The following is a 27,151-nucleotide window of genomic DNA, read 5'->3' as shown; positions in this document are numbered from 1 at the left end:
GCTTCCAGCTCTGTCTGGAGTGGGTTGGAAGTGTGACCCTCAGAGGTAGGGATTGGGGCTCAGGCTGGGAACAGTGAGTGACAGAAAACAGACCGTGCTCCCTGCACCTGCCACCCCGTGTCTTCCCACACGGCCTGGTCCATGTCGAACACGATCACAGCTGGCCTCAGCAGAGGAGGGACAGCAGCAGCCCTGGTGGAGACGGGATGCTGGTGACCCTGCAGGGCTGGTGGTGCCAGCAGTGCCTTCCCTGCTCCTGGAGGAGTTGCCCTGGGCCCCCAGCACAGCGGCTACTGGGGCCACAAACGTACCCCAACCCCGAAAGCTCCTTTGAAGGCTAAAGGGCCAGAGCCCTCTCCACAACAAACCCTGGGAAGACAGCCAGGGGTGGCTCTGTTCTGAGCGAGGATGTCTTGCCAGGTGGGACGCTTGGGAGGTTGGACCCAGAGCAGGGGAGACCCAGAGCAAGAGAGGCCCAGGACCAGCTCCAGGCAGCCCTGCTGAGGCCCCAACCCCCCTGCCGCACACCCGACTTTGCACCCAGGACCTCGTACTGACTAGGGTTGGCTCCCCAAGGGCCCCTCCCCCAGGAGACCCCTCCTCCAGGCCCCTCCCCCAGCTGCCCCTCCCCCAGGAGACCCCCTCCTCCAGACTTCCTCCCCCAGGTGCCTCCTCCCCCAAGGCTTCCCTCCAGGTGCTCCTCCCTCAGGTGTTCCGCTCCCAGGTGTCCCCCTGGCCCCCTCCAATAGAGGGACGAAACCCTGGTCCCAGAACAGGGCTTTCCCAGCAGGAATTCTTCCCTCAGTTCAGCCTTCCTGGGGAGCCCATGGGTGGAAGGGCGGGGATTCAGGACCTGGTCCAGCCCAGCCTGACCAGTGGGTACTGGCAGCTGGGGAACCCACCTCCCTGGGCCTCCAGTGGGTACTGGCAGCTGGGGAACCCACCTCCCTGGGCCTCCAGTGGGTACTGGCAGCTGGGGAACCCACCTCCCTGGGCCTCCAGTGGGTACTGGCAGCTGGGGAACCCACCTCCCTGGGCCTCCAGTGGGTACTGGCAGCTGGGGAACCCACCTCCCTGGGCCTCCAGTGGGTACTGGCAGCTGGGGAACCCACCTCCCTGGGCCTCCAGTGGGTACTGGCAGCTGGGGAACCCACCTCCCTGGGCCTCCGCTCCTCACCGGATGAAAGCCCCACCATGCATCTCAGGGTCTCAGGATTGAAGGGCAAGGGCTGGGGCTGGGCTTGGGGAGGAGCTGCAGGCTGTGGCGTCAGTCCTGGCCTCAGGCTCGAAGGCGGGTCCCGTTGCTGTCACCTGCAGTGGCTGAGCTCTAGTCGCAGGCTGGGCAGCTGGGAGTGAATGTGCCCAGGGCTGCACGCATATTTTGTCCCAGGGGGTGAGGCCTGCTCCTTCCATTGGACACACACATTTCTTGAAGCAGTGCCAAGCTTTACGAAGGCCTTCCTTCGTAAAGGGGAGCCAACCCTAGTCAGTAGGAGGTCCTGGGTGCAAAGTGGGGTGTGCGGCAGGGGGAGTCACCCCGAGCAGCAGGTCAGGCAGGGGCAGCCCCTGGGCACCGGAGCTCAGAGGGATGAGATGCCCAGCCCCGAGGGCCAGGGCCCTGACTCTGCTGCACCCACATGGGCAGGGCCGGGGAGGGAGGAGGGGAGGGGGAGCTGCTCTCATTCCTCTCAAGTCCTGGCTCTGCTCTCCTGGGCTCATGCGAGCCCCTCCCTGGATTTTCAAAGGCTTCCCAGGACTCTTGGGCCTGGAGGGCTTCAGGAGGATGAGCCCAGCCCCTCCGGGAGGAAGTGATTCTGGGTGATTTTGTTGGAGAAAAGGGCTCTGCTGCTACAAACCAGTTTGAAAACCATGCCCCTCCTCGCAAGTCAGGTCCAGAACCACAGGAAACCATGAGGGTTGTTCCCTCATGTGCCCTGGAGAGGACCCTCCAGGTGTGTGCTGCTGCCCTCCCCCGACCCCTCCCCCGCCAGACGATCCTTGCTGAGGGCAGCGATGCCTTTAGAGTACAGAATGTTCTAGCAAAACCAGGAACAAGCAAAGCCACCATCGTCATCTCTGAGATCTCCCTTGGTTCTGAATGAGCAAATCAAGAAACAAGGGATGAGAGGAGTCACTCCAGGAAACAAGGAACAAAGCTCCCCGCGTGCAGAGCACTGCCTCTCCGGGAAATCTCAACGTCCACTGGAAAGCCAGCAGGGAGGCCTGGAGATGGGGACTCAGCTCACAGCCCTCCTGGGGCTCAGGGCGGTGGCCAGCGTCCCCCCACCTGGAGGCAGCGAGATGCAGCCGGTGGCGGCGTCACCCCAAGCCGTACGACATGGGCCCCGCCCAGCAGTGCCCAGGGGACTCAGGCCCCGTCAGCCCCGACAGGGACACACGCATGAGTGTGAACTGTGGCTGCACAAGTCACAACTTCAACTATGACATACGTTTCTCTCTTTTTTTTTTAACATTTAAACAAAGAAAGAGCAGATTAATTTTTTTCTTTTCTTTCTTTATTCTTTTTGGTCTTTAAAGTGACAAAAAAGAGGAAAAGGAACACGCTCTTACAAAACAGAGCAAGTTTCTTTTCCTTGTACTGTTGAAGCCTGGTTTCCCAGGGGCCGCCATTGGCCTCCTCCACACAGCACTGGTCACTCGTAGCAGCATCTGGGGGACAGGTGGCCTTGCAGGCCAGGTGCCAGGTGCCCAGCGGGCCCCACGCTCTGGGATGAACTTGGAGTGGGAGACGGTGGGTAGGTCCCCCAGCTGTCAAGTGCACAGAGACCCCACACCCAAGGGCTGGGGAAGAATCCCACACGTGCAATTGGGTTTTACTGAAGCCTGCGGGAGACCAAGCTGAGTCTGCGAGACAGCTGCCTCCAGGACACTGCGAGGCAGGGAACAGCGGCCCACACCAGCCGCTGGGCGAGGCCGGGGTGCCAGGCCTGGCTCCTCCACGGGACCCCAGCATGCGGGCAGCAGGCGAGGCCGGGGTGGCAGGCCCAGTTCCTCCATGGAACCCCAGCACGCGAGGCAGCAGCAGCCAGCAAGTCACGAGTCCCGACTGCCTCGTGAGCCAGGGCAGCCATGGGCTGAGTGGTGGGAAGAAATACACTCAGCGGGAGGAGCCACTGGGCTCAGGGCCATCCCCTCCCTGGACACACTGCCAGTCCCTGGGGGGCCTCACACCAGGCCGACCACCGTGCCCAGTGGGCTCTGCACGCCGCCGGCCAGAAGGCTCACAGGGTCCCCGAACAGAGATCGGAAGCTCCAGGACAGCAGGTGCGCCCTCATCGTCGGTGACCTTGGGGGAAAGCAAAAAGGGGCAGAGGTTTAACTCAGGGTCCAGTATGGGGGACCAGCCCCTCAACGTCTGAGCAGCAGGCCAGGGTGCCCCGGAGGGCCTGAGGCTCACCCGGGACCTCCACCACCCCCCAGCTCCTGCCGGCCCTCCTTCCCTCAGGGCCCACAGCCCGGCTGTGCTGGGGAAGAGTGCAGGGTCTTCCATGCTTGGGGGCTCAGACCACAGCCCTGAAGTCCCGCAGTCCACAGGCCCTACACGCAGGGCCACAGAGAAGCCAGCGGGCCTGCAGCCTTGTGGCCTCTTGGTGGGGGCTGACGACCATGCCTGTGCCGGGCTCATGATGTGGAAGGACCCCCATACATGACTCCGGGGACCCTCACCTCGCACTGACGGCCCCGTGGAGACCCAAGCCTGGGGAGGAGCCCCAAGACCCCTCCACCAGGACACAGCCCCACGCATGGGGATCCCAGGGTGGGAAGGGAGGGCTAGACCCTGAGGAGAAAACCCTTTCCCAGATCTGTGCGGAGCCCCAGGTGTCAGCCCTGCTTCCATCGCCCCGCACCTGAGCCCATGCAGGACCCAGATGGCCACCTCAGGCAGAAAGACCTGGCGGGGACAGGCGGTCCCCTCAGCCCCACAACCCAGGGCCAACCCTGGGCCCTGAAGAGAGCAGCCCCCTAAATCCAACAAACAGAAGGACAGACACTGTCAGCCCCAGTTCTCCACCAGCCGGCGGGTGGAGAGCACAGGGACGGGGAAGGCAGCGGAGCCTGCAGAGCCGAGGGCGCACGGGGCCACGCCAGCCCCGCCACTCCTCCTGTCAGGAGGAAGGCGCCCCATGGGCCCTGCCTGACCACAGCAGGGCAGGAGGGACCTGTCCCTGTCGCGGCCCCGCCGAGAAGTCACTGGAGGGACCTGCCTCTGTCCCGGCCCCGCGGAGAGGCCACTGCCGCTTCCAGTGCTGCCCTCGTGGAAGCCCTGAGCTGCCATGGGAGAAACTGCAACCGCCCTGAGACCACCATGCAGTGAGGAAGCCCAGCGGCACGTGGGGAGGCCTGGAGGGCACCTGCAGGCGTGTGCTGTGTGAGAGTGTGAGGGTGGATGTGTGTGTGAGCATGAGTGTGAGAGGAGATTCTTTCTCCTCACGCTGGGCATTCCTGAGTGACAACACTGTAAACAATTTGAAGACCAAGCACCAAGCCGGGATCAATGCTACAGAGAAGAAAGGGCCGGCAACATCTATAATCCTCTACATGGATGGGCTAAAATCATTAACATAAACACCAAGTCTTGAGTTAGCCAAACATTGTGTGTTTGTGGATGTGTGTGAGTGGATGTGTGTGAGAGTGCATGTGTGTGTGGATATGTGTGTGTGGGTGCATGTGTGTGAGTGTGAGTGGGTGTGTGAGTGGATGTGTGTGGTTGGATGTGTGTGAGTAAATGTGAGTGGGTGTGTGTGAGTGGATGCGTGTGTGTGTGTGGATGCGTGTGTGTGTGAGGATGTGTGTTTGTGTGAATGTGTGTGAGTGCATGTGTGTGAGAGTGGATGTCTGGATGTGTGTGAGTGGATGTGTGAGTGGATATGTGTGTGTGTGAGTGGGTGTGTGTGGATGTGTGTGAGTGGATGTGTGAGAGTGGATGTGAGTGTGTGAGCAGGTGTGTGAGAGTAAATGTGTGAGTGGATATGTGTGTAAATGAGTGAGTGATGTGTGTGAGTGGATATGTGTGAGTGTGAGTGGATGTGTGTGAGTGGATATGTGTGAGTGTGTGAGTGGGTGTGTGGATGTGTGTGTGAGTGGATGTGTGTGAGTGGATGTGTGTGAGCGGGTGAGTAAATGAGTGTGAGTGGATATGTGTGTAAATGAGTGTGAGTGATGTGTGTGAGTGGATATGTGTGTGTGGATGTGTGTGTGTGAGTGGGTGTGTGAGTGGATGTGTGTGATTGGATGTATGTGTGAGTAAATGTGAGTGGGTGTGTGTGAGTGGATGTGTGTTTGTGTGAGTGAATGTGAGAGTGCATGTGTGTGAGAGTGGATGTCTGAGTGGATGTGTGTGAGTGGATGTGTGTGAGTGGATGTGTGTGTGAGTGGATGTGTGTGAGTGGGTGTGTGAGTGAATGTGAGAGTGCATGTGTGTGAGTGGATGTGTGTGTATATGAGTGTGAGTGCGTGTGTGTGAGTAAATGAGTGTGTGATGTGTGTGAGTGGATATGTGTGTGAGTGGGTGTGTGTGTGGATGTGTGTGAGAGTGGATGTGAGTGTGTGAGCGGGTGTGTGTGGATGTGAGTGTGAGTGGGTGTGTGAGTAAATGAGTGTGAGTGGATATGTGTGTGAGTAAATGAGTGTGTGATGTGTGTGAGTGGATATGTGTGTGAGTGGATGGGTGTAAGTGGATGTGTGTGAGTGGGTGTGTGTGGGTGTGTGTGTGAGTGGATGTGTGTGTGACTGGATGTGTGTGAGCGGGTGTGTGTGAGTGGATGTATGTGTGAGTGGATATGTGTGTGAGTAAATGAGTGTGAGTGATGTGTGTGAGTGGATGTGTGTGAGTGCATATGTGAGTGTGTGAGTGGGTGTGTGTGTGGATGTGTGTGTGAGAGTGGATGTGAGTGTGTGAGCGGGTGTGTGGATGTGAGTGTGAGTGGGTGTGAGTAAATGAGTGTGAGTGGATGTGTGTGACAGTGAGTGGATGTGTGTGAGTGGATATGTGTGGGTGTGTGAGTGGGTGTGTGTGGATGTGAGTGTGTGAGTGGATGTGTGTGTGAGTGGATGTGAGTGTGTGAGCGGATGTGAGTGTGAGTGGATGTGTGAGTGGGTGTGTGAGAGTGGATGTGTGTGAGCGGATGTGTGTGAGTGGATGTGTGTGTGGATATGAGTGTGTGAGTGTGTGTGTGCGTGTGTGAGTAAATGAGTGAGTGGATATGTGTGTGTAAGTAAACGAGTGTGTGATGTGTGTGAGTGGGTGTGTGTGTGGATGTGTGTGAGAGTGGATGTGAGTGTGTGAGCGGGTGTGTGTGGATGTGAGTGTGAGTGGGTGTGTGTGAGTAAATGAGTGTGAGTGGATGTGTGTGGATGTGTGAGTGCGTGTGTGTGAGTAAATGAGTGCGAGTGATATGTGTGTGACAGTGAGTGGATGTGAGTGGATATGTGTGGGTGTGTGAGTGGGTGTGTGTGGATGTGAGTGTGTGAGTGGATATGTGTGTGAGTGGATGTGAGTGTGTGAGCGGATGTGAGTGTGAGTGGATGTGTGAGTGGGTGTGTGAGAGTGGATGTGTGTGAGTGGGTGTGTGAGTGAATGTGAGAGTGCATGTGTGTGAGTGGATGTGTGTGTATATGAGTGTGAGTGCGTGTGAGTAAATGAGTGTGTGATGTGTGTGAGTGGATATGTGTGTGAGTGGGTGTGTGTGTGGATGTGTGTGAGAGTGGATGTGAGTGTGTGAGCGGGTGTGTGTGGATGTGAGTGTGAGTGGGTGTGTGAGTAAATGAGTGTGAGTGATATGTGTGTGACAGTGAGTGGATGTGTGTGAGTGGATATGTGTGGGTGTGTGAGTGGGTGTGTGTGGATGTGAGTGTGTGAGTGGATGTGTGTGAGTGGATGTGTGTGTGAGTGGATGTGAGTGTGTGAGTGGATGTGAGTGTGTGAGCGGATGTGAGTGTGAGTGGATGTGTGTGAGCGGATGTGAGTGTGAGTGGATGTGTGTGAGCGGATGTGAGTGTGAGTGGATGTGTGTGAGTGGATGTGTGTGTGAGTGGATGTGAGTGTGTGAGCGGATGTGAGTGTGAGTGGATGTGTGTGAGTGAGTGGGTGTGTGAGAGTGGATGTGTATGAACGGATGTGTGAGTGTGAGTGGATGTGTGTGAGTGTGTGTGTGTGTGAGAGAGTGGATGTGGATGTGTGGCAGTGAACAGGAGAGATCTCAGCCTCTTCATCTTCCATAGAAAAAGCCCGTAACTAACGTCTAAATTGAAAACGTAAGGATCAAGCAGCAGCAGCAGTACATCGTCTAGAAATACGAAGGTGAATTATTGTCATTACATATTGCATGTGGCCACTGGACTTGTAAAAATTGAACATACATAGTAAGATCGACGCAAACACAAATTAAAGAGAAGCTGCATTTTGGACCATCTCCTATTCACGTCCCAGGGGGAGCAGGAGGCTCTCGGAGGCCCCGCTGACACAGTCCCCAGCCCAACGCCAGCTGAGACCTGCCGGGGGTACCAACAGTGACTCCTAGACAGAGCCAGGCGTCAGTGCCTCCGCACCACGAGGCTTCACTTTCTCAGTCCTGGAATAACTTCCTCCAACCCCGCAGATTCCATACGGGAAGCTGAACAGTCCCTGTGAGGAATGTTTGCGAGGATTAGAGCCGGTCACACAAATGCATTCCCACAAATACCATTTTCCACTTCTCAGAAGGAAGAGGCAGCTGTACTAAGGCGCCTGAGACACCCGCTCCACGGCTGACAGCGAGGTGGAGGCCGATCCCAGAATCGCAGCGGCTCCACCTATGCGTCCTCCAGCCCCTGGGGTCCCTCCCAAACTTCTAGGGAGTCACCAGGGACTGCGTGCAAGATGGGTCAGGAGGACGGCTGTCTGGGGGATCCGCAGAGGCCGCAGCTGGTGCTGTGGCACAAGTGCCGTCCCTGCCATGCCTGGAACCTGCTTTGTCCACCCCCTTCTAATGCAGCATTTTAGGATTTGAAAGAGGCTCAAATCAAAGGCAACCACACTTCCCTGCAAAGAAACACACAGCCCCAGGAGGTCATTAAAACCATCCAAGTCCTTCTCCATCAACAACAGCATGACCTTTGGAAATGTCGGTAAACATCCATCAGCCACTATCCTCATTAGAAACATGTGTAACAGGCCTTGGGAGGAGACAGCCTGGACGGGCCCTTCGTCCCGAACAGCAGCAGTGGCCTTCGCAGGAGCCTTCCCTCTCCCGGCGGCAGAGACACAGACTCCAAGGCTGGAGCGGCACTGGCCGCTCCTCACGTCTCTCCTACCTTTCTAGATGACCCTCGTTCATGGAGCTGAGCTCGGCTGCTCTGCGTCACTGAGGCCTCCAGGACACGAGGTGTTCTCAGGAACCTGGAGGCCTTGGGGCCCCACCTGCCTGGGAGCCCTCAGAGCCCCCACCGGGACACGGGGTCGGAGTCTCGTGCTCACCTACCTCTCTCCCACCCCACTGTCTCTGAGGCCCCAAGGCACCAGCACCTCCCTGCCTGGGCCACACCTTTTCCATGGTGAGAAAGCTGGTGGCTCACACCCTCCCCACAGCTTGTTGGGGAAAAGACTGGGACAGCCAGAGTCCCCCCAGGGAGTTGGGTGTGTCCTACAGCTCTGCACATCGCAAGGAGGCGAGGGGCGGGGAGGAGAAGCCGGCGTGGGGCCTGCTTAGGCTGGAAGCCCGGAAGGACAATGGGGCCCTGCCCAGATGCAGCCACAGGAAGGCCGGGGAGACCAGGACGGGAGTGGACCCAGGGCTGCGGAGGTGCCACAGAATCCTATCACAGCGGGTTTTAAAAACGAGGAGTCTCTAAAAATAGAAAGTGAATGAAGATGCCTAAGTGTGTTCTGAGGTCATGACTTTGCCACAGAGAGAGGGATGTGACACACACCCCAAAGGGCCAGACCCCAGGACAAAAAGACGGGCAGGGCGAGCTCAGGCGTTCACTGCCAGCACCCACCGGGATGCCCGCGGGCACCCTCCTTGGTGGGAGGTGCTGGGGTGCTTTTCTTCCGAAACTATCCTACTGCATCATAATGGTATTACATATATTATGTTCAGTAATATGTGACATTATATTGTTACATTTTAAATATTTTACACACCTATATTACATGTTGATAGATATATTAACCTTTACATCTATAAAATTGATCATGTTAACATTAAAAGTCAAGATTTCCGGCATCAGACACAAAAGTGAATCCTAGCTATGTTGACTGCAAAGGTTTAGAAACAGCAGCGGCCCGAGGGGCAGAAAGCAGGAAGCAGGGCTCCCGGGGACGTGGCTGCCTCAGGCCTGAGCCAGAAAACGCACAGCGAGCCCGGATGACGTGGCATGGCGGGGGCAAAGATGCCAGCAGGCTGCTGTGGTCACCACAGGACACGGGCGCTGGCCTCCGCCAGCTGACCCAAGATGGCACCGTCTGAGCATGGAAAGAACAGGACTTGTGTGGATCGAACCCGACTAGATATGTTAGCAAACGTGTGCTTTCACGAGACACACACGCTCAGGAGGGACTCCTCAGCCACGCTGGAAGGAGCTGGGGAACCAGCCCCCACATCTACCCTGGCCTCCATGAGAATTCTCTGCAAGCGGAGGGTAGCCGCAAGTCTTGGTGCAGTGCCACTGAAAGCTGGTAAGGAAAGAGGCTTTTCTGCAAGAATTCCAGTGAGTAAATGAAGACCAGGGCCAGCACCTCGTAATCCCTCCTGAAAGAGCAAATCTTAAAGTGATCACCAACGGTAGGCGGAGCCCCAGGGTGAAAACCTGGGTGAACTTGATCGGGAACGGATTAGGCCGACAACCCCAAGCCCACAACCAACCCCGGGGTCTCCAGGAGAGAACAGCCTCCTGCCGGGCAGGAGCTCCCACTGCCCCTGAAGGGGTCCTGGCAAGAGAGTGAGCCCCATGGCGTGCAGGAAGTCCCACCCTCCACTCCCAATCCTCTGACACGGGGCACATGCCCTGTCCAGGGCATTGAAGCCCGGTGGGGTCAGGGGCAAGGATTTGGAGCTGAAGGTGAGACCCAGGAAGCAAGTAGGAGGTCTGGCAACAGGTCCGCATAGCACTAGGGCATCTCACCAGAGGTGGGCACAACGCTTGGCTTTGAAGGCACAGGTGGGCAGGGGCCCCCAGCAGCATCCCCCCACACTGGGAAAGTCCCCTGTGTCCCAGGCATCTGACCCCCTGAGAAGCAACTCCAAACACCCCAGCACCTGCCCGCCTGCCCCACCAACATGGCCTCAATGCCCAAGCTGCTGGCTGGGAGGAAGCGGCAGGGACCGGCTGCCCGGCTGCTGGGAGCCAGGAGGTAGGGCGGGGCCTGAGCCCCTGCAGCAGGCTCAGAATTACAGGCCTCTGTTTCCTTCTGGAACAAAATAATTACAACCTTCACGTGGGACCTGAATTCCCTGAAAGCAACGCAGGGAAGTCAGCTGAGAAACCCGTCCTCGGAAGCAGAAGAGCGTTTTTATTTAGAGTTGGAGGAAGAGAAAAGCAAGTTTTGTGCAGGAAGCTCAAGGATGCTGTTCTAAAAGGAAAACATAAATCAGAAAAGCCAAAGCCTAGAGACGGCGGCGTCGCTGCTTCTGGCCCGGAGACTCCAGTGAGCACCACACTCTCCCAAGTCCCGGCAGCGGCTCCTGCCGACTCAGCACTCCAGGACCGGGCAGCTTCCTGATTATTATCTTTATTTCCCAGGAGAAATCAACATTATGAAGCTGAAGGTCGGAAGCGGCCCATGCTGCCCCCATGGCCTGTGCACAGCAGACCTTTCTGAAGCAGTGGGTCCCTCCCTCGCCCCACGGGCCCCTGGGCTGAAGCCCATCTCCACCCCTGCTTCCTGGGGCCTTCCCTTCTGTCGGACATGAGGCTGGGGTGGACCCTGGGCTGTGCCCGCGCTGCCCACACAACCGCTGGGGATGTGGAGTGAATGAGACCGGGTGCTCCTCGTCCCGGGAGCCTGGGAACGGCACCTTCTGCCACATCGTGTTTGCGTTGTGATTAAAGGGTTTCCAGATGAGCGGCCCCTCCCGCGCTATCTACGGGTCCCCAGATGCCACCAGGGTACTTCGAAGAGGCAGAGGCCTTGAGCCCATGGAGGCAGAGCCTGGGGCGACGTGGTCATGAGAGGGGAACGCCTGGACCCCCAGGTCTGCGGAGGCAAGAGGGATTCTTGTCTGGAGCTGAAGGCGCACAGCCCTGCTCGCCTTGACTCAAGCTCCTGACCCCCAGAGGCGTGGGAATAAACGCCTGTGGTCTCAGAGCCCCAGTGTGTGGAGGTTTGTTACAGCAGCTACAGGAAACTCACAAAAGACAAGGACGACCCCAGGGACACTGACCGTTCAGTGGCGCAGAAACCCCGTGCTCCCAGCTGCTGACGGAGGCTGTGCTGGGTACGCCCCCGAAAGTCCCCTGCCAGGGCAGGAGGGGAAAGGGTTGGGCCCCTGGGGCCACAGGAGGCTGTACCCCTCCAGCCTGCACTGTCTGGAAGCTGTGAAATCTCCCCCTTGCCCAAGAGGCCGGGACACCAGGAGAGCATTGAGTCCCCACTTCAGGGAGGTGCCCAGCTTCCAGTCCACGCATCGGCGGAGCACGGCCTGCCCTGGCCACGACAGGGAAGCACAGGAGGTGCCTGTGCAGGACCAAGTGCCCCCGTCGGCCCTCACCGCTCCCAGGACCAAGTGCCCCGTTGGCCCTCATGGCTCCCAGGACCAGGTGTCCCCATTGGTCCTCATGGCTCCCAAAACACTAGGCAGCCCACTGCCCCTCTGGGCACGCCCCCCTCCCCTGCAGTGGTGCTGAGGTGCAGGGCGGGCAAGGTCCCGAGCCCCTCAGGTCCTCCCCACACGGCTGGCCAGTGCCACCCACTCTGCGCCACCGTCCTTCCTGCTCCCGCACAGTGCACACATCCAGTCACCTGTCATCTCCACCCGCCTCTGCTGCTCCAAAGCCTCTGCCTCAAGCAGCCAGTCTGTGGAGCTCCCCGCCAAGCATTGTCCTGGCCCAGGTCCCCCAGACGAGCATCCCTGCCCCCAGCCCTCTGCCTGACCCGCCTCTGAGCTTTCCCCTGAGATGCCTCCAGCCAGGCCTCAGGCACCTCCCGAGAACTGGAGCCACCCTGAGGATGCGGGGCATAGACCGTGGCTCCCCTAGTTCCAGGAGCGACACCTGCACACCGCCCAGCCTCCCCGTCCCCCATCACTCTCCCTGTCCTCACAGCTGGAGGTCACTGCTTTTATTTGTAAAGCTATCAGATTTTTTTAAAGTTTCATTTTATTTTTAACTGACAAATAATAACAAGACCATCTCACTCCTCTGTCTGTAATTCTCCAACAGCACCCAGAGTCTGTGCCTTGGCCCAACGGGCCCTCTGACCACCTCCGCAACCCCTGGAACATGCCCTGCCCTCCTCCTGCCTAGAACACTCGCCCCCACCCTCACCCCATCAGCTCCTGATTAGCTCACCATTCAGATCCTGGCTCCTGCCACCTCCTCCAGGAAGCCTTCCCAGATCCCAGTCCAGGCCAGGTTTCTCGCTGGATGCTCTGCTTCAAGCCCCTCTTCCCTTCCTTCTCAGCAGTTCCTGTGTGTGATTATGCACTAATTTGGGAACTGGTGATTCACAGCCCTCCCCATTTGGCCCCCCTTCTAGCCTGGGTCCAGTGGAGTGCTTGGCCCTCAGTAGAGGTGTGGGTGGGTGGGTGGGTGGTGAGGGAGAGACCAGGGGAGCAGAGAGAGGACCTTGAGCCTGGACAGGGGCAGGACCCCAGCCCGAGGCCCCGGGGCTCACACTGGGGAGGAGCTGCCTTCCCCTCTCAGGCTCGGTGGGCCCAGGCGGTGGTGGGGGTGTGGGTGGCGTTGCCTTCTCTGGGTCCCCATTCCCAGCTGCAGGACAAGCCTGGCCAGGCAGCTCCTGCTGGGCCCCTGACCCTGCATGTCCGGTGCCTGCACCTGAAGCAGGAGGCTGCTCCCAGGCACAGTAACCCCAGAGCCTGGTCTCCACCACCTGCCCCCGCCCCGGACCTCAGCTCTAATCCCAGGGGGTCCCTGTGGGTGTAGGAGAAGTCCCAGGGAATGGCCTCTCCTGCCGGCCTGAGAGGGCACAGTGGTCACCTCCAAGGGCAGCGGCCACAGGCCATTCACAGGCCCTGGAGCCGGCCGTGACCACCGGGGTGGAGTGCGGCTCACTCAGAGGTGGGACCTGTTGTTACCCTGGGAGCGGTGAACAAACAGGCTCAGAGGTGTTGGCTCACTGAGACCACAACAGCAGGTGACCGGCTGGGACAAGGCCCAACGGCCTCTATTCCTGCACAGGAGGCCAGCTCAGCCTCGGCGCACCTACATCAGGACCTCACACGGAGGGGTGCCCAAGTGTGTCACAGCCATGCGTCCTGGCGCGGCCCCTGCTGAGGCCGATGTGCCCGTCCCTTGTGCCAGCCAGGCTGCCTCTTGGCACTGCCGGCCACAGGCCCAATGCCCTGGCACCCTGTGGTCTGTGGGGCATCCGCCTACCCCTGAGCAGGGCCTCCAGCCCCGCAGCAAGCTGAGAGAGAGTGAGGGGCCTCTCATGGGTAGATGCTGGGCTCAGTGTCCCTGCAACGGAGCCGATCTCGCGGTGCCTGCGGTGACTGCTCCTTGACAAGTGCCTCAGGCAGCAGACACCCACAAACCTCAGGAAGCTTCTGACACCGCCCAGCCATCCCTGTCCTCATCCTTGGGCAGCTGCAGGAGCGGCTGGGGCCAGGCCAGGGTGGCCGGTGGGCGGGAACTGGGAGGACGACCTTCCCCAGAAGGCCTCCCTGCCCGAGCTCCAGCCCCCACACCAGCCTCCTCCTCCCGCCCCTCCCTCGGGCATGGCCAGCAGCGCCCCACACCCCACTCAGCCTCTGCTCAGAGAGGCGCACCTTCACGACGGTGGTGGCGGGTCCCCCTTCCCAGGAAAGGCAGGTACCCCCGCATTTCCCCTACAAAGAGCAGGCCAGAGGTGTGTTGCTGACACTTCAAAGCAAACGTGTCCCTCAAGGACCACCAACCCCACAGAGGGCGGGAGATCCCAGGCCCCACGAGACACCAGCTCTGATCACACTGAGCACTTGGTCTTTAGCCCTCAGGAAATAAGACCAAAAAGCCAACTAGGCACACACCACTCTGCGCTTTGGTGCTGAAAGGATCCGGCACCCCCACTCCCAGAGCAGGGGGCTGGTCCTGGCGCCGGCCCCGTGTGCAGGCACTGCCCCCCGTGGAGGCAGGCAAACCCGTCTGGTGAGATTCTTCCTCCACTTCCGGATAAACACAGCCGGCCCTGAGCCTGCAAGACTGTGTCCTCCCGTCCTCCCGGCTGGGCACTCCCTGCCAGCCAAGGCCTCAGGCCTCACTTGGAGACGTCCTGCGTGGGGGGACGTCATGCCTCGCAAATGCCTGAGTCCAGAACTCGGGGAGGGCCCCCTAGGACAGCAGATGGGAGTCCTCTGACCCTCCTCCTACCCCTCAGAGGATGGTGCCCTGGCTTGAGACACTCCCCAGACTCAAGCTGAGAGACAGCACCCACACCCACTCCCCAACAAGGCACCTGCCCCACGCCTGCCCCAAGGCCCCAGAACTGATCAGAAAAGGGCCTGGTTCCTGGGGCGGGGGGAGCAGCCAGGTTTGTGCCTGGCCTCAGGAGAGCAAGGCAGATGCAGCCAGGTGGCTGGAGGGAGGGGGTGAGGCCAGGCCAGAGCCTGGGCAGCCAGGCAGCCTGGGGACCCTGGGGACCCTGGCTCAACCACAGTGGTCTCTCATCACTGCTTCCGCCGGAACCCCAATACGCAGGGTGCAGCAGTGGAGGGGCACCAGGAGCTCCAGTCCCCGCCCCCAACAAAGGCCCAAGGACTGTCACCTGGGAAACTCTAAGGCCTCTGGGCAGGTGGCCAGGGAAGACAAGGTCACCAGACGTCACCAAGGCCTAGGCGGAGCCCTGCCCTTGCCCTCTGTGTACAGCCCCTGGCCCTGGAATCTCTGCATCCAGGGGGTGGTTAGGCCATGGAGCCAGGAAGAAGAGCACAGAGGGCCACCAGCCGCCCCCACCCAGAAAGGACTCCTCCCTGGCCTGCCTTCTCCTGCTGGGAAGACAAGAGGGGCATCTAGGAGGTGCTGAGAAGCCTCTGGAGCTGGGAGAGCGGCCTTCAGGAGCTCAGGGCAGAAAACAGCCCCTCGGCAGGCTCCGGATGCCCCACATGGTGATTACAGGGGCATGGGTGGTGCTCCCAGCCCCACAAGGTGACACCTCCACACCTCCACACAGCGTAGTGCCCCCCAGGCACAGAGAATCCACACAAGGCCTGGCTGGAGATTCTAGAAAGTGCTCCTAGGAGAGGCCGACAGTGAGACGCCGTCCCCGGGAACAGGCCCCCACACCACGTCCCAGGTCCCGGGCGCCTGGCCACGCACACAGCCTGCTGACGACGGAGTGCGCACTGACCCAGGAGGAAGATTTGGGGGGTCGTGGGGGGCAGGGCTGGGCCAGTCTGGGGAGTTGGGGTGGGGGCTTCATCTGAGGGTGGGAAGCTCACCTCACCCTCCCTCCTTTAATGTCCTGGGATGGCCTATCCGCGCGCAGGAGGAGGGAGACGCCAGCTCTGATCTTTGGAAAGAGCAGTGAGAGTTTGTTCCCTGAGTGAGTAACGCAAGACAGGGCCTCAGCCTGGGCTCTCCCCTCCCCAGGATCCGTCAAACCACATCCCTGACTCCAAACAACGACTGAGAGCATGAGAAACTCCCTTCTGGCCTTTGAAAAATGGCTGCCAAACACAAACTCGCTGTGCGCTTTCGACAAGCACCAGCGGTGACTGGCCTCCTTGCAGTGCGCCTCTCGTGTGAATCAGAAGCGCAGATGGCATCACCAGTGAGGGCAACCATTTTTCAGACGGCTGGGGCCCCAAGCAAGCCAGCTGAGGGGCACAGGCGGCGGCTCCCTGGGCCTCAGGGCCCGGAGCAGAGGCACGGCCTGGACACAGGTGTGAGCTTGGGCCGGCCGGGGGAAGGAGGCTGCCGCTGGCACACTCACCTGGTCAGGGAACCAGTTACGTTTCAAACTGGGTTAAGAGCTCCCTGATTTCCGGGGCCACGTGTCTTGCGGCATTTGCAGCCTCGGTTATAGCTTTCCGATACATCCCCTTCTTCTTACGGTTAAATCTCAGTTTGAAAAACTCGGAGAAAGGGGAGAGTTTTGAAATAGACAAGAACGACGTAGTCGGAGAACCAAACCACGAGACCTTCGCTTCTCGCCAAGACGGCTCTCCGTCCTCCTTCTGGCCGAGACTGATGTCAAGAACACGCGCCGGCCACCAAGGAAAACCATGGATCTTACCCCAGACGATGTCCCCCACGGCCACAGTCCTGCCGTCCTCCGTGATGCACTCCGACACGCTCTGTGTGTGCAGCCTGACCGTCAGGGGCGGCACCGTTTGGCGAGCCTCTCTGGACGCGGGGGGCGCCGACGCGCCGTGGCCGGGCGAGAGGTCACCCGTGTCTGCCGGCGTCCCTTCCGAGCCGGACGATCTGGCCTCGTCCAGGCTATCGCTGCTGCACGCCGACTCACTGGCACAGTCCGCTCTCCCCTCAGGGCAGCTGACGAGAAAAGCCAAGCCCTCGCGTCCCCGTGGACCCTGGGGACAGCTCTTGAAGTCATCGTCCTCACCCGAACTTCCAGAAGACAAGTCCGCCAGCCCACCGGCAGGGCCGTCCGCACAGGGCGCCGGCGAGCTGTCCCGCGGGTACCCATTCAGCTCCTCCACCAGCTCGGCCCGGTACACGGGCTCGTGCTCGCTGTCCCCCAGACGGTGGGGCTTCAGGCGGATCTTAGGGGGCGGCAGGTCCGCGCCGGGCGGCACAGGCCGTGTCAGTTTCAACTTGGGGATGGAGGCCGAGGGCGCGCAGGACGGCCGGTCCCGGGACTCTCTGTCCAGCACCTCGGGGTCCTGGCTGCCGTCGTCCTGCGGGGCCTGCTGGGGACGGAAGGGCTCCAGAGAGCCGTGCACGCGGGAGGGGATCTTGACCACCTCTCCCTTGCCCTGGGGCGTGCTGTAGGAGATCTTGATGACCGGGCTCCGCGGGACCTGCTCTGCCGGGGCCCTGTCCTCCTCGCGCCTCTCCCTCTTGCTCCTCCTGGAGGTGGCCGCAGCCGTGGGGTCGCCGTTCTCCGGCTCCTCCGGCTTGCGGAGCTCCCTGTCCGGGCCGCTGCCCAGCCTCCTGCGGGCCCTGGGCGCGGCTGGGGGTCCGGGGCTGGCCTCCGGGGGGCTCAGCGTGCTCTTGCACTTCTCACAGAGCACCTGGCGCGGCCGCAGGCGGATGGTGCTGAGGATGAGGCGCCCCGGGTCGCGGTTGCGGGACAGACGCCGCCGGGTGCGCTTGATGGTCCTGGGTGGTGGCTGGGGCACCCACAGCTTGTACGTGTCCCGGAGCCACAGCGGGTGAGGGAAGGGGGCGCCTTCGAAGTAGGGAGGGTACGGGGGCAGGCTTCCGGTGGGCAGCGGCGGCACAAGGGGCGGGGGTGGCTCGGGGCCGGTGGTCTCCGGGGGCTGAAACCCGCGGGCAGGAGGTGGGGAGCTGGACCCCAGCTGCATCACCTCTGCATCCCCCTCCTCGGGAGCCCGGCCATGGCTGTCGTTGGCAGGGGACTCATCGACCTGGGGCAGCGGAGCCAACGGGGGTAGGCCAAAGAGGCCGGACCTGGCAATGGAGAGAGAGAAACCACAGTGAGAAGGGACCCTGGCACATCTGCCACCCGCACCAGCCCCCAGAGCCAAGGCTCCCGACCCATGCTCCAGCAGGTCTGGGCAGCGAGCCATGCCCTGAGTCCAGGGCTGTATTTCAGGATGGTAAACCAATGCCCATGCTCCCTACGTATGTCCTGGGTTGGACACAGCAGGGCAAGACATGTGCCTTCCAAAGCCACGCAGCATATGGCCGGGAGATCAGCTGCTTCCCTGGCCAGAGACAGGCCCAGAGGCTCCGAATCTCAGTCCATGGCCCCAAGGGACATGTGGACCCCAGCAGGAATGCTCCCAGGAGGCCTGACCTGGCCCCAGGAGGGGTCTGGCTGCTTGTGACCCGTGGCCCTGGGCCCCAAAACTCAGGCTCCTTGCTCACAGGCTCAGCCGTTCCCTCCTCTCCGAGGGGCTGGGGGACTCAGCGAAGTCCCCCACTAGGGCCAGGCAACCCTTCAACCCCCAAAGCTAGCCCCTGGAGAAAGCTCCCTGCAGGAGCCCAGAAGAATGCCGTCCTGCAGGAGCCCTGGAGAATGCTGTCCTACAGGAGCAGGGTTCCAGGTGCATGACGTGTGTCTGGGGTGGGGCTGCGCGTGGCCCAGGGCTGAGCCCTCTGGAGATGGCCCAGATGCTTTCAGTGACCCCGAGAGAGCCCTCATCCCCATCTGCCCACACAACCTAGAAGGCCCTCCCTGCCCGCCTGGCACCCTCAGGTCCTGCCCTGCTGGGCCACACGATCTGCAGGGGAAGGGGCACAAGGGGCAGGAGCAGCCACTGCTGGGGGAGCCACAGTTAAGGCCCCGCGGCTGCCACAGCCAGGACACCAATCCCAGTTGTAAAGGCCTTCTCATCCTGGGACTCGCTGGGCCAGGCAGCCTGCACTTAACGGGCAGTGCCCAGCACTGTGCGTGGCTTTGGGGGATTTGTCCTCAGAAGCAGCTCACGTCCTAGAGTGCAGGCCACCTCGCTGCACAGACACCTGGCTGCCCCATCATTCTCGACGCCCAAGTGCAGCCAATGTCCCCGAGCCCTGTCCCCTGTTGGCCTCATCCCGCCCAACAAGCTGCTGTGAGCACATCAGGAAAACAGTTCTGGGAACGCTGATGTTACCACAGACCATGGAAGACAGGTCCACAGAATCCACGTTTCCACAGGCAACACGCATAACTGGTAACAAACCAGATGCAATTTTCAAGACTGCTCTAGCTAAACCAGAGAAAAAAGAGAGGGAGATGGAGAGAAAGAGACAGAAAAGCAACACAGCATTGCGACTTGCCGGGGAGGGCGCAGCAGTGGCCTTGGGGCCTGTGAGGGGATGAACACGGGGTGGGGGGTTCTGCTCTGTGGTGGGTGGGGGTGGTCAGAGTGAGCGCCACCTGCCCCATTTTCCTCTGGCCAGGCACCGCTGTGGGGCCTGCAGCCACGGGCTAGCGACGGCAGGAGCGTCTCTGGAGTGCGGGCTGGGCCCCCTGTGCAAATGGTCTCACTGAGCCCTGCAGCAGCCGTGGGAAGCGGGCTGCCTTCAACTCTGATGGGCTAAGACTTTCACGAGAAAGGAGAGCCAGGCACGTGGGCCCAAGGGCATGATGCGCTGAGGCCAGTCCCGGACGGTGCCCTCACCAGTCCCAGCCAGGTGCTGGTGCCAGGACCGAGGAGCACAGACCCCATGCACCCCGGGGGCCAGTGGGCCACACCTGGCCGCTCCAGCGTTTGTGAAGAAAGTTTTACCAGCACACAGCACAGCCCCCAGGTTCCTTTATACGCTGTCTGTGAGCCAGGCCACACTGGGGCCACCCAAGCCGGCGACTTTCACTTACAGAAAAGGTTTGCCAGAGTTAAGCTGTGGAAGATGAGCCTTTGCCCAAAGCCAGCCCCCACCCCCACCCCCACCCAGGGTTGCAGGCTGATGTCTCCAAGTCCCCTGGCCTCATAGCCAGAACTGGCCTCCGTACCCAAATCAGCAGCCAGTTCATCATCTTCCATGAGCACCTTGTGAGCATTTAATACAGGCTGAGCATTCTGAGAACCAACCTCGTGTGCTCACACAGAAGCACGTCCATGTGCATGCACACTCCTCACGCTGGTGCACACGCCCGCTGGTGCACGCAGGCACCCTGAGCTTCTGGGCCAGCATGCTTACGGCCCCTTGCTGTTGGGGGAGCCAGGAACCCCTCCATAGGACCCAATGAAAGGGCCTCAAATGAGGGCAGATGAGGGGATGTTGGCAAGGAGAAGGCCCCCCATGGAGCACAAGCATCCCTGCCAGAGGACGGTGGCTACAACAGCCAGAGGGAGGGGGCAACCCCACTAGGGCTGGGGAACATGGCACCCTGACCACTCGGGGTTGTGGACTGGGCTGAAGGTGCCAGGACCCTGAGGAGGGCCCCACAAACGGAGCCGGCCCCATCCCTTGCCCCAGGATCTTCAGCCACAGGCCAGGGGTGAGTCCCTTCCCAGGCAGATCAAATGGGTGGGGGGCAGCCTGAGCTTTGCCATCCCCTTTGGGACCCTGAGTCACACCTGCATCAGTGCCCAGGGACTGGACAAGCCAGCCCTGCAAAAGCGGCCGGTGACCCTGGCACGTCAGGCAGCCATACTTCCTTCCTGGAGCTGCCGCCCTGCCCAGGCCGCACCCCAGCGCACTGGTGGGTAAACAGGGTGGGAACAGAACAGGGTGGGAACAGCTCACTCCGCAGGCTGGGACGGGTGGGGGAACCCAGCCCTAGGGATCTTGCAAAGCCAACAGCAGAGCCCCCAGGCTGCTGGGACCTCGGCTCCTGCCCTCCTTGAGCAACCCCATGAGATACAGATCACAGTCTTCCCATTTCACAGATTGGCCGGTGAGGCCGAGCGAGACCAGGGAACGTGCCTCCAGGCTGAGTGGGTGGGTACCCACTGGGGTCTGCTGCCTCCAGGCACGGGGACGGCGCTGGCACAGGGAGAACCTCAGTGGCTTATCCTGGACCCTGGGATGTGAAGAGTGGTCCTTCTGGAAGTGCACAGGTGCAGTGTAGTTCCCCACACACCCACCCCCTAGGGACAGGGGCCCCACTGGCCTGGCTGTGACCCACAGGTAACACCGAGCCTTGGCAGGTGGGAAGGTGGAGTGGCCCTGGAGCCAGATGGGCCTGCTGGGTCCAGGCTGCCCTTTTAGAGCCATCCGCTGGGCCTTGCCTGTGGGGAAGGGAAGGACATGTGGGGGCCCTATGGGGGCCCTGCCTGTGGGGAAGAGGACATGCGAGGGGCCCCTTGAAATAAGCCTCACGCAGCATCCTTGTGAGCTCAGGGACAGAACAAATAACCTTTGCTTTGAGAAAGGGCTAGGGAAACTGAGGCAGGGGTGAGATGCCCTGGAGTCTCTAATTGCAGAACGGACCACACCCCAAAGCAAAAAGTACGCCAGTGCCACTCCCAATGGCACAGCAGTGTCCTGGCAAGGACACGGGGGCCCTGGAGACCAGGCCTGAGGTCCTCAGCCAGACACAAGTGGCTGAGCCTTAACTCAGCCATGGCGGCCCTGGGGCCTCGCCTGGATGTCAGGCTCAGCCAAACTCCCAGAAAGGCCCAGGCCTGAGGTCTGCCCGGGGCCATGGCTGGGAGGAGCACAGCCCTGGCTGCCTGCCCAAGCCCCCTGCGCTCGCTGGCAGCGCCTCCCCACGGCTTCCCCATTCTACAGACCAGGGCCATGAGATGGCAGATGCCCACATGGCAGCCCCCTGCCTGGCCTCCTGGGCCCACATTCACCCTGGACCTTCCTTCCTCACTCTCTGATCAGGAAAGGACACCCTGTTGTGGCCTAAAGAGGTAAAGAAAATGCGGCTCCTGGAACAGGAACAGGCAGCCTCAGCGCAGCCCAGGACAGCCTGAGTCTGGCACCCAAGGCCTCGGCTATGCTCCAGTGTCAGTCTAGAAAGCGTCTGCAGTCTCCCTGTAGCCCTGCAGACACCCACAGCAGGACAGCATGCGGGAAAAGGGCGGGCAGGTCAGGCCTGCTGGGGGCAGTGGGGTCTCCCCAGGCCAACTCTCTCAGGGGTTAGGGAAAAGCAGGCTGGCAGGAGAAGCCACAGGCTAGACACCAGGGGAGCGCCTCCTCCAAGGCCCCACAAGGGGAGCCTGCCTCACCCTGTGGGCACCTGCCCCAGGATCTCCAGGGGAGAGCAGGTGGGGCCAGGTGGCCACGGCCGGCCCCCTGTGTCCTGGACTCAAGGGTTTATGAGCCATCAGCATAGGCCCTCTCTAAGCCCTGTGGGGCTCCCCAAGTAGCACAAGGCCAGGCCCCACCCCACGCCCTCCTTACCCACTCACTCAGATGCCATCCCCTCGAGACGCTCCAAAGACCAGCCATGCTAGCCAGGCCTCCTGGTGCCCTGGCCTTCAATGCACTAGGCCTGTGTCCCTCTCACTCCCCAAGGGCAGGGGGCACAGCCTATCACCACTGCAGCCCTGGCCCAGGTGCTCCCCACCTTGGTTGTTGAGTGAATCATCCCAAGAGCAGCCCCCAGCAGTGCAGCCTCCACCTGGACAGGTGAGCCCAGGACAGAGCTCAGGGTGCCCTTCTGCCGGGACAGGCAGTGTCTGGGGTTCTCAGCGTGGGCCAGGGTGTCTGGGCTAGGGTGTGGTTCACAGAGGACAGTCCCCTGACCTTTCCAGCAGTCTGTGTCTGGAACCATAGGCAACCCACAACTGGGGGAGGCTGATAAATACCAGCTCAGAGATCAAGCCAGGAGGCTCTGGTGGGGCAGGCCAGCCCTTCCGCACTCGGAGCCTCGTCTGTCCTCAGGCCACCCCTCAGCCAGGGCCACCCCACCCAAGATCCTCAACCAGAAGCATACCCCCAAATCACCTGCAAAACAACGCAGGTCAGGACAAGGCTTGTGTCATCGATGCTCTGGAAGGAACCACCACATTGGCCCAGATTGGGGGAAGATCACTGGAGGCCGCCTGCTCCGGGCTCAGCCCACTTCCTGGCACACAGTAGGTGTGCAGTGAACTCACCCAGATGTACATGCAGGCTGACACTCAAGAGAATCTTGCTTCAGATCACATGGCCCTTCTGGCACAAGCCAGGCAATTCCACCCACCTGCCAAGCCCCTCTCCCCTCTGCTTTGCAAGCAAGGGAGAGAATGCCATCTCCCAAACCGGCCAACAACAAACGCTGGCTGCTGGGCCCACCTCAGCCCTGCATCCCGGCGCCTGTGTGAGCGGGGCCGCCATTCCCGTGGGATTGCTCTGAACAGGTGCCTGGCTGCCCGCCGCCTGCGCTCAACAGCGCCGGTTGTGCTGGGACCCACAGGTTCCCTGAGGTGGGCGGACACCTGTCATAGGGCTCCCAGCAGCTCTTCCCTGTGAGTCAGCACCCACACTTGGGGACTGGGCCTCCACTGTCACACGCAGGGGATAAGGGCGGGCACCACGCCCTGATGAGAAACTGGCACCTGGGGAAGGCAGGTCAGCACCCTGCGGTCCGAGGCAGGGCTGGAAACAGGAGCCCTGGGACTCGGAATACAAGGGCAGAGAACGGGCTGGAGACTCAGGCTCAGGGGAGATGAGGGAGGGGGCGGGGGTCCTTCCAGGACAAGCCTCAGGACTGGGGCTGGGGGAGAGGAGAACAGCCACAGAGACTCAGGCACAGGGGAGATGAGGGAGAGGGCAGGGGTCCTTCCAGGACAAGCCTCAGGACTGGGGGTCGGGGAGCCTGCTCTACCTTCAGATTCCCCACAAGGACAAGGGGGCCAGCCTAAGGCAGCAAGGGCGGCTGCTAAGTGGCTGTGCCCGCAGAGGCCCAGCGCCCGGCTCCGTGGGCGGCTCTGGTTACAGCTGAACGTGGCAGGCAGGGTTGACACCCATGCATCCTACAGCTGCCAGTTCCCACGCCGGGGGTCCCATCGGGCCTGGTTTTTTCCATGAAGGGGAGGCAGTGGTGCAGATTTGCAAACCAGGTTAGCCATGGGCCTCAGGGAGGAGAGCCCGAGGCCACTGCAGATATTCTCAGCCTCCCTTGTCCCGAGTCAAGAACCTGGGAAATGGGGCAACCCACTGCTGCTCCTGCCCCTCTTCAGGGAGGAAAGGCCAGGCAAGGTGGTGCAGGTCTGGCAGGGGTGCGGCCCTGCTGACCAGGACCAAGCCCAACCCTGCCTGCCAGAGGAAGCTGAGGCCAATGGTGGAGGGGATGGCAGCTCCCAGGTGGCGATTCTGCAGCCCCCGAGTGTCCCTCCATCCTGCCCGTGCACTCCCAGCGGTAGCCCACACGGAGCGGGCAAGAGCCACACGGGAGCCATATGTTAAATCACATGACTTGTGGATAAATGGCTTCTGGCACATCTAATGAAGAGATAACGTCTGTGAAATAATTGTGGAAGGAACACGGTCCTCTCTGCTAATTCATGTCACCAGGCAAAAATCTGGGCTCCACGGATGGAAAAAGTTGGGCCTTTACAAGAGGAGCCTTTCCCTGCTCCCAGTTTCAAAAGAAAGCCCTGCAGGAGCGCAGCGAGGCCACAGCCTGATTCATGCCTAATCATTGATCTGGCGGCGACAGCTCCCTGCCATGTGACGCGGTGTCCAGGAGGCTCATCTGCACTGCATGGGTCCCTGCAGCCCGTGCACAGGTGCCTCTCAGGAGGAACCGCCCCGCCCTGCCCTGCGCCCCCCACCCAGGAAGCCAGGGCTCCCGGGGGATGTGCCCACGGCTCCCACAGCTTGTACCTCTTCACGCCCCCATGACTCAGGGCTCCCTGGCCTGAAACTGTTCTTAAATCGCACAGCTGGGCGCAACTGCTCTCCCCGAATCCAAACCTCAGCCGCGGAGTCACTCCCAGCAGCCAGGGGCCCATGGCCTTCGACAGGGCACCCCCACCTGTGAGTAACTGCCAGGGCAAGGCCACAGCTCATCTGACCCTCCCCTGCTTTAACGACAATTCTGCCAACAGTCGAATTCAACAGTGGCTCTGAACAAAGAAAAGTGCATTAATTATGGCAGATGTGTGGAGTTCCGGGACCCCGGCCCCGCGCCCCCCGCCCCAGCCCGGCCCGGCCCGGCGCCCGCCCCGAAAAGTCGCGACGACTTTGAGAACCACTTTCGCCCCCCGAGTGGCGGCCGCGCTCGCGCGCCCCGAAACTCAGGCTCGGCAGAAACCGAAAGCGGGCGCCGGGGCCACGCCACCCCCACCCCGGAGGCGGGTCCCGGGTCTCCGGGCGGCAGAGGCGGGTGTCGGGTGGGGACCCCGGGGGTGTCCCGGCCCGCGCCCCCGCTCACTTTTTCGTGCAGTCCAGCAGGATCCCCGCGAAGCTCCGCTCGCCGCAGCTCACCGTGACCACCAGCGCGCCGTTGACGACCTGCTCCACCCGCACCGGCAGCCGGCAGCCGGCGCGCGGCTCCATGCTCCCGCCGCGTCCCAGGCCGCCCCCGCCCCGCCGCCACCGCCGCCGCCGCCGCCGCCGCCGCCGGGTCAGCCCCGCGCGTGACGCCGCCCCGCGGCCGCCTGACGTCACAAAGCTCCGCTGGGGCGGCCGCCACAGCCGAGCCGAGCCGGGCCGGGGGCGCGCGGCCGCGGGCTCCGCTCCCGGGGACCCCGCCCGCCGCCGCCGCCGCCGCGTCCCGGGAGAAGCCGCGCCCGCCCGCAGAGCTCGGCCGGACGCGCGGTGCGGACCCCCGGGCTGGAGAGGGGGCTGCGCCCGGGCTCGCGGCCCACGTTGGCCGGGAGTGTCCCCTGGCTCGGGAGGACCCGAGAGCCACGAGCCCGGGGGCGGCGGGGGGGATACCGGCCGTGGCCGGAGCCCCGGGACCCCATCCCCCCGCTCCCCTGCCTGGGGCCGGTCCCGGGCCCCCCTCCCCCTCCGGGCCCAGCCCTGCGCCCTCCCTCCCTCCCCGGTGGCTCGGATCCTCCCGCCTGGGGTCGGCCGCCCGCGTGTCCCGGCAGCGCCCCGCGCTGGGCTCTGGTGGCCCCGGGCACTGCGGCGAGGAAGTCCCAGGCGGCGCGCGCAGGAAGCCGGGGCAGGCGGAGGGGACGCGGGGCGCCCGGGGGCGGCGGCCTAGTGTCGCCCTCGCCGCGTGGGGGGCGGGACACTGGGTCGCCCCACTGGGCTCGGCGCCTCTCGGGGCGACAAGCGGGCGCGCGCCCGGCTCAGGGCCACTCTGCGCGCCTGGGGGTGGCCGGCACCGGGGCCCGGGGGGTTAACTCCCTCCGGAGGTCTCGGGCGTGTCTCTTCGGGTTGCCGGGCCCAGGGGCCAGGCGCGCCTCCGCCAGTTTACAAAGGAAACAGCCTCCTTCCCCCGCGGCAGGGGCTCCCCGACCCGCGGGCGAGGAGTGGGAGGTGACGGCGCCGGACCCCCTTCCCCCAGGCGCCTGGCTCCCGCGCCTTCAGGCGTCAAAGCCCCCTACTTCCCCGAGCACCAGCACGTCCGCACCCGGCTCAGAACGCAGGGGCCCGGCCTGCTGCGGTGACCTTGGTCCCGGGCCGGGCTTCTGAGCCGGACTTGCAGCGCCTGACGAGGCCTGGAGGCGGGGCGGGGGACCGCGTAGTTGTCCTGGCGACCCAGCGCCGCCCGGCAGGGCTCCTCCCAGCCTGGGAATGGAGGACCACCGCCCCTGGTGCCACTGGGGACCGTCGGGTCGCTGGCGCCTGTCGACCTCGCCCTCCGGCGGCCGCGCGGCAGTGGGAGCCTCGGAGAGGAGCCAGGGCGGAGTGAGGGAGCCCGCGGGGCCTGGGACACCTGACCGTCCCGGCTAGAACAGGGGTAGGGACCGAGGCTGAATGAGCCAGAGTTCTGGCCGGGGACAGTCCCAGAGGAGGCCTGGAAGCCCAGCGAGTGTCTGTCCTCCTCTGTGTGGCCTGGGGCTCCCGCCAACACTAAGCCCTTTCTGGGGCCTCAGGCATCTCAAGGCGCCCCGCTCTCCAGGGTCAGCCAGCCCCCGCCCACTGGCTGCCAGGCCTGCAGTGGAGCCTGCCTGCTGTCCTGCCCACAGGCCTCTGCAGCTGCCCCCTCCAGGGGTGGGGCTGACTTTGGAGGAAAAATGCCAGGCAGCAGGGACCCCCTCGCCACTCTGCTCCAGGTTGGGCTGAGCGGCCATCCTGAGGCTGCCCACTTGCTTGGCTCTTCTTCCTGCCTGCTGGAGAGGCCACTGGGGACTGCCAGGGTGAAGCAGCATTCAGGCTGGTGGGGCCAGCATGGGGTGGGGCTAATGCACAGGGGGCTGTATGTGGGTGGAGGGATCCAGAAAGAGTGTCCAGGGGAGCTGTCAGGGGAGCACCAGCATTCACCAGGGCCCCACCAGGTGGGCAAAAGCAAGGGCTTCCGAGGGTGGGGGTGGGGGTGGGCAGGATCCTCTGCAAGGTGTCTGCGTGCGCCTGGGGCTCCTGG

General features: G+C 62.1%; 1 protein-coding gene across 5 annotated transcripts; it reads right to left on the bottom strand.

The window, feature by feature from the left end:
- Positions 1–2,494: 2,494 nt before the first annotated feature.
- On the bottom strand, positions 2,495–26,273 carry PWWP2B (PWWP domain containing 2B). 5 transcript variants are annotated; one of them, XM_031007293.3, is made up of 4 exons: positions 25,046–25,295; positions 16,391–17,751; positions 12,508–12,625; positions 2,495–3,307 (listed from the first exon to the last, which is right to left on the bottom strand). In XM_031007293.3, the coding sequence occupies exons 1-4, from the start codon at positions 25,168–25,170 to the stop codon at positions 3,187–3,189; spliced, it is 1,725 nt and encodes a 574-aa protein (XP_030863153.1). In that variant the 5' UTR covers positions 25,171–25,295; the 3' UTR covers positions 2,495–3,186. The 5 variants fall into 5 exon arrangements, with proteins under 5 accessions (XP_030863153.1, XP_055208052.1, XP_063566661.1 ...); XM_055352077.2 differs by lacking the exon at positions 12,508–12,625; XM_063710591.1 differs by lacking the exons at positions 2,495–3,307; positions 25,046–25,295 and adding an exon at positions 26,198–26,273 and having other exon boundaries at positions 12,506–12,625; positions 16,088–17,751.
- Between the last annotated feature and the right edge of the window lie 878 nt (positions 26,274–27,151).

Source organism: Gorilla gorilla, chromosome 8 (assembly GCF_029281585.2).
Source record: "Gorilla gorilla gorilla isolate KB3781 chromosome 8, NHGRI_mGorGor1-v2.1_pri, whole genome shotgun sequence".
NCBI lineage: Eukaryota > Metazoa > Chordata > Mammalia > Primates > Hominidae > Gorilla > Gorilla gorilla.
This window is presented reverse-complemented; position numbering and strand designations above follow the sequence as displayed.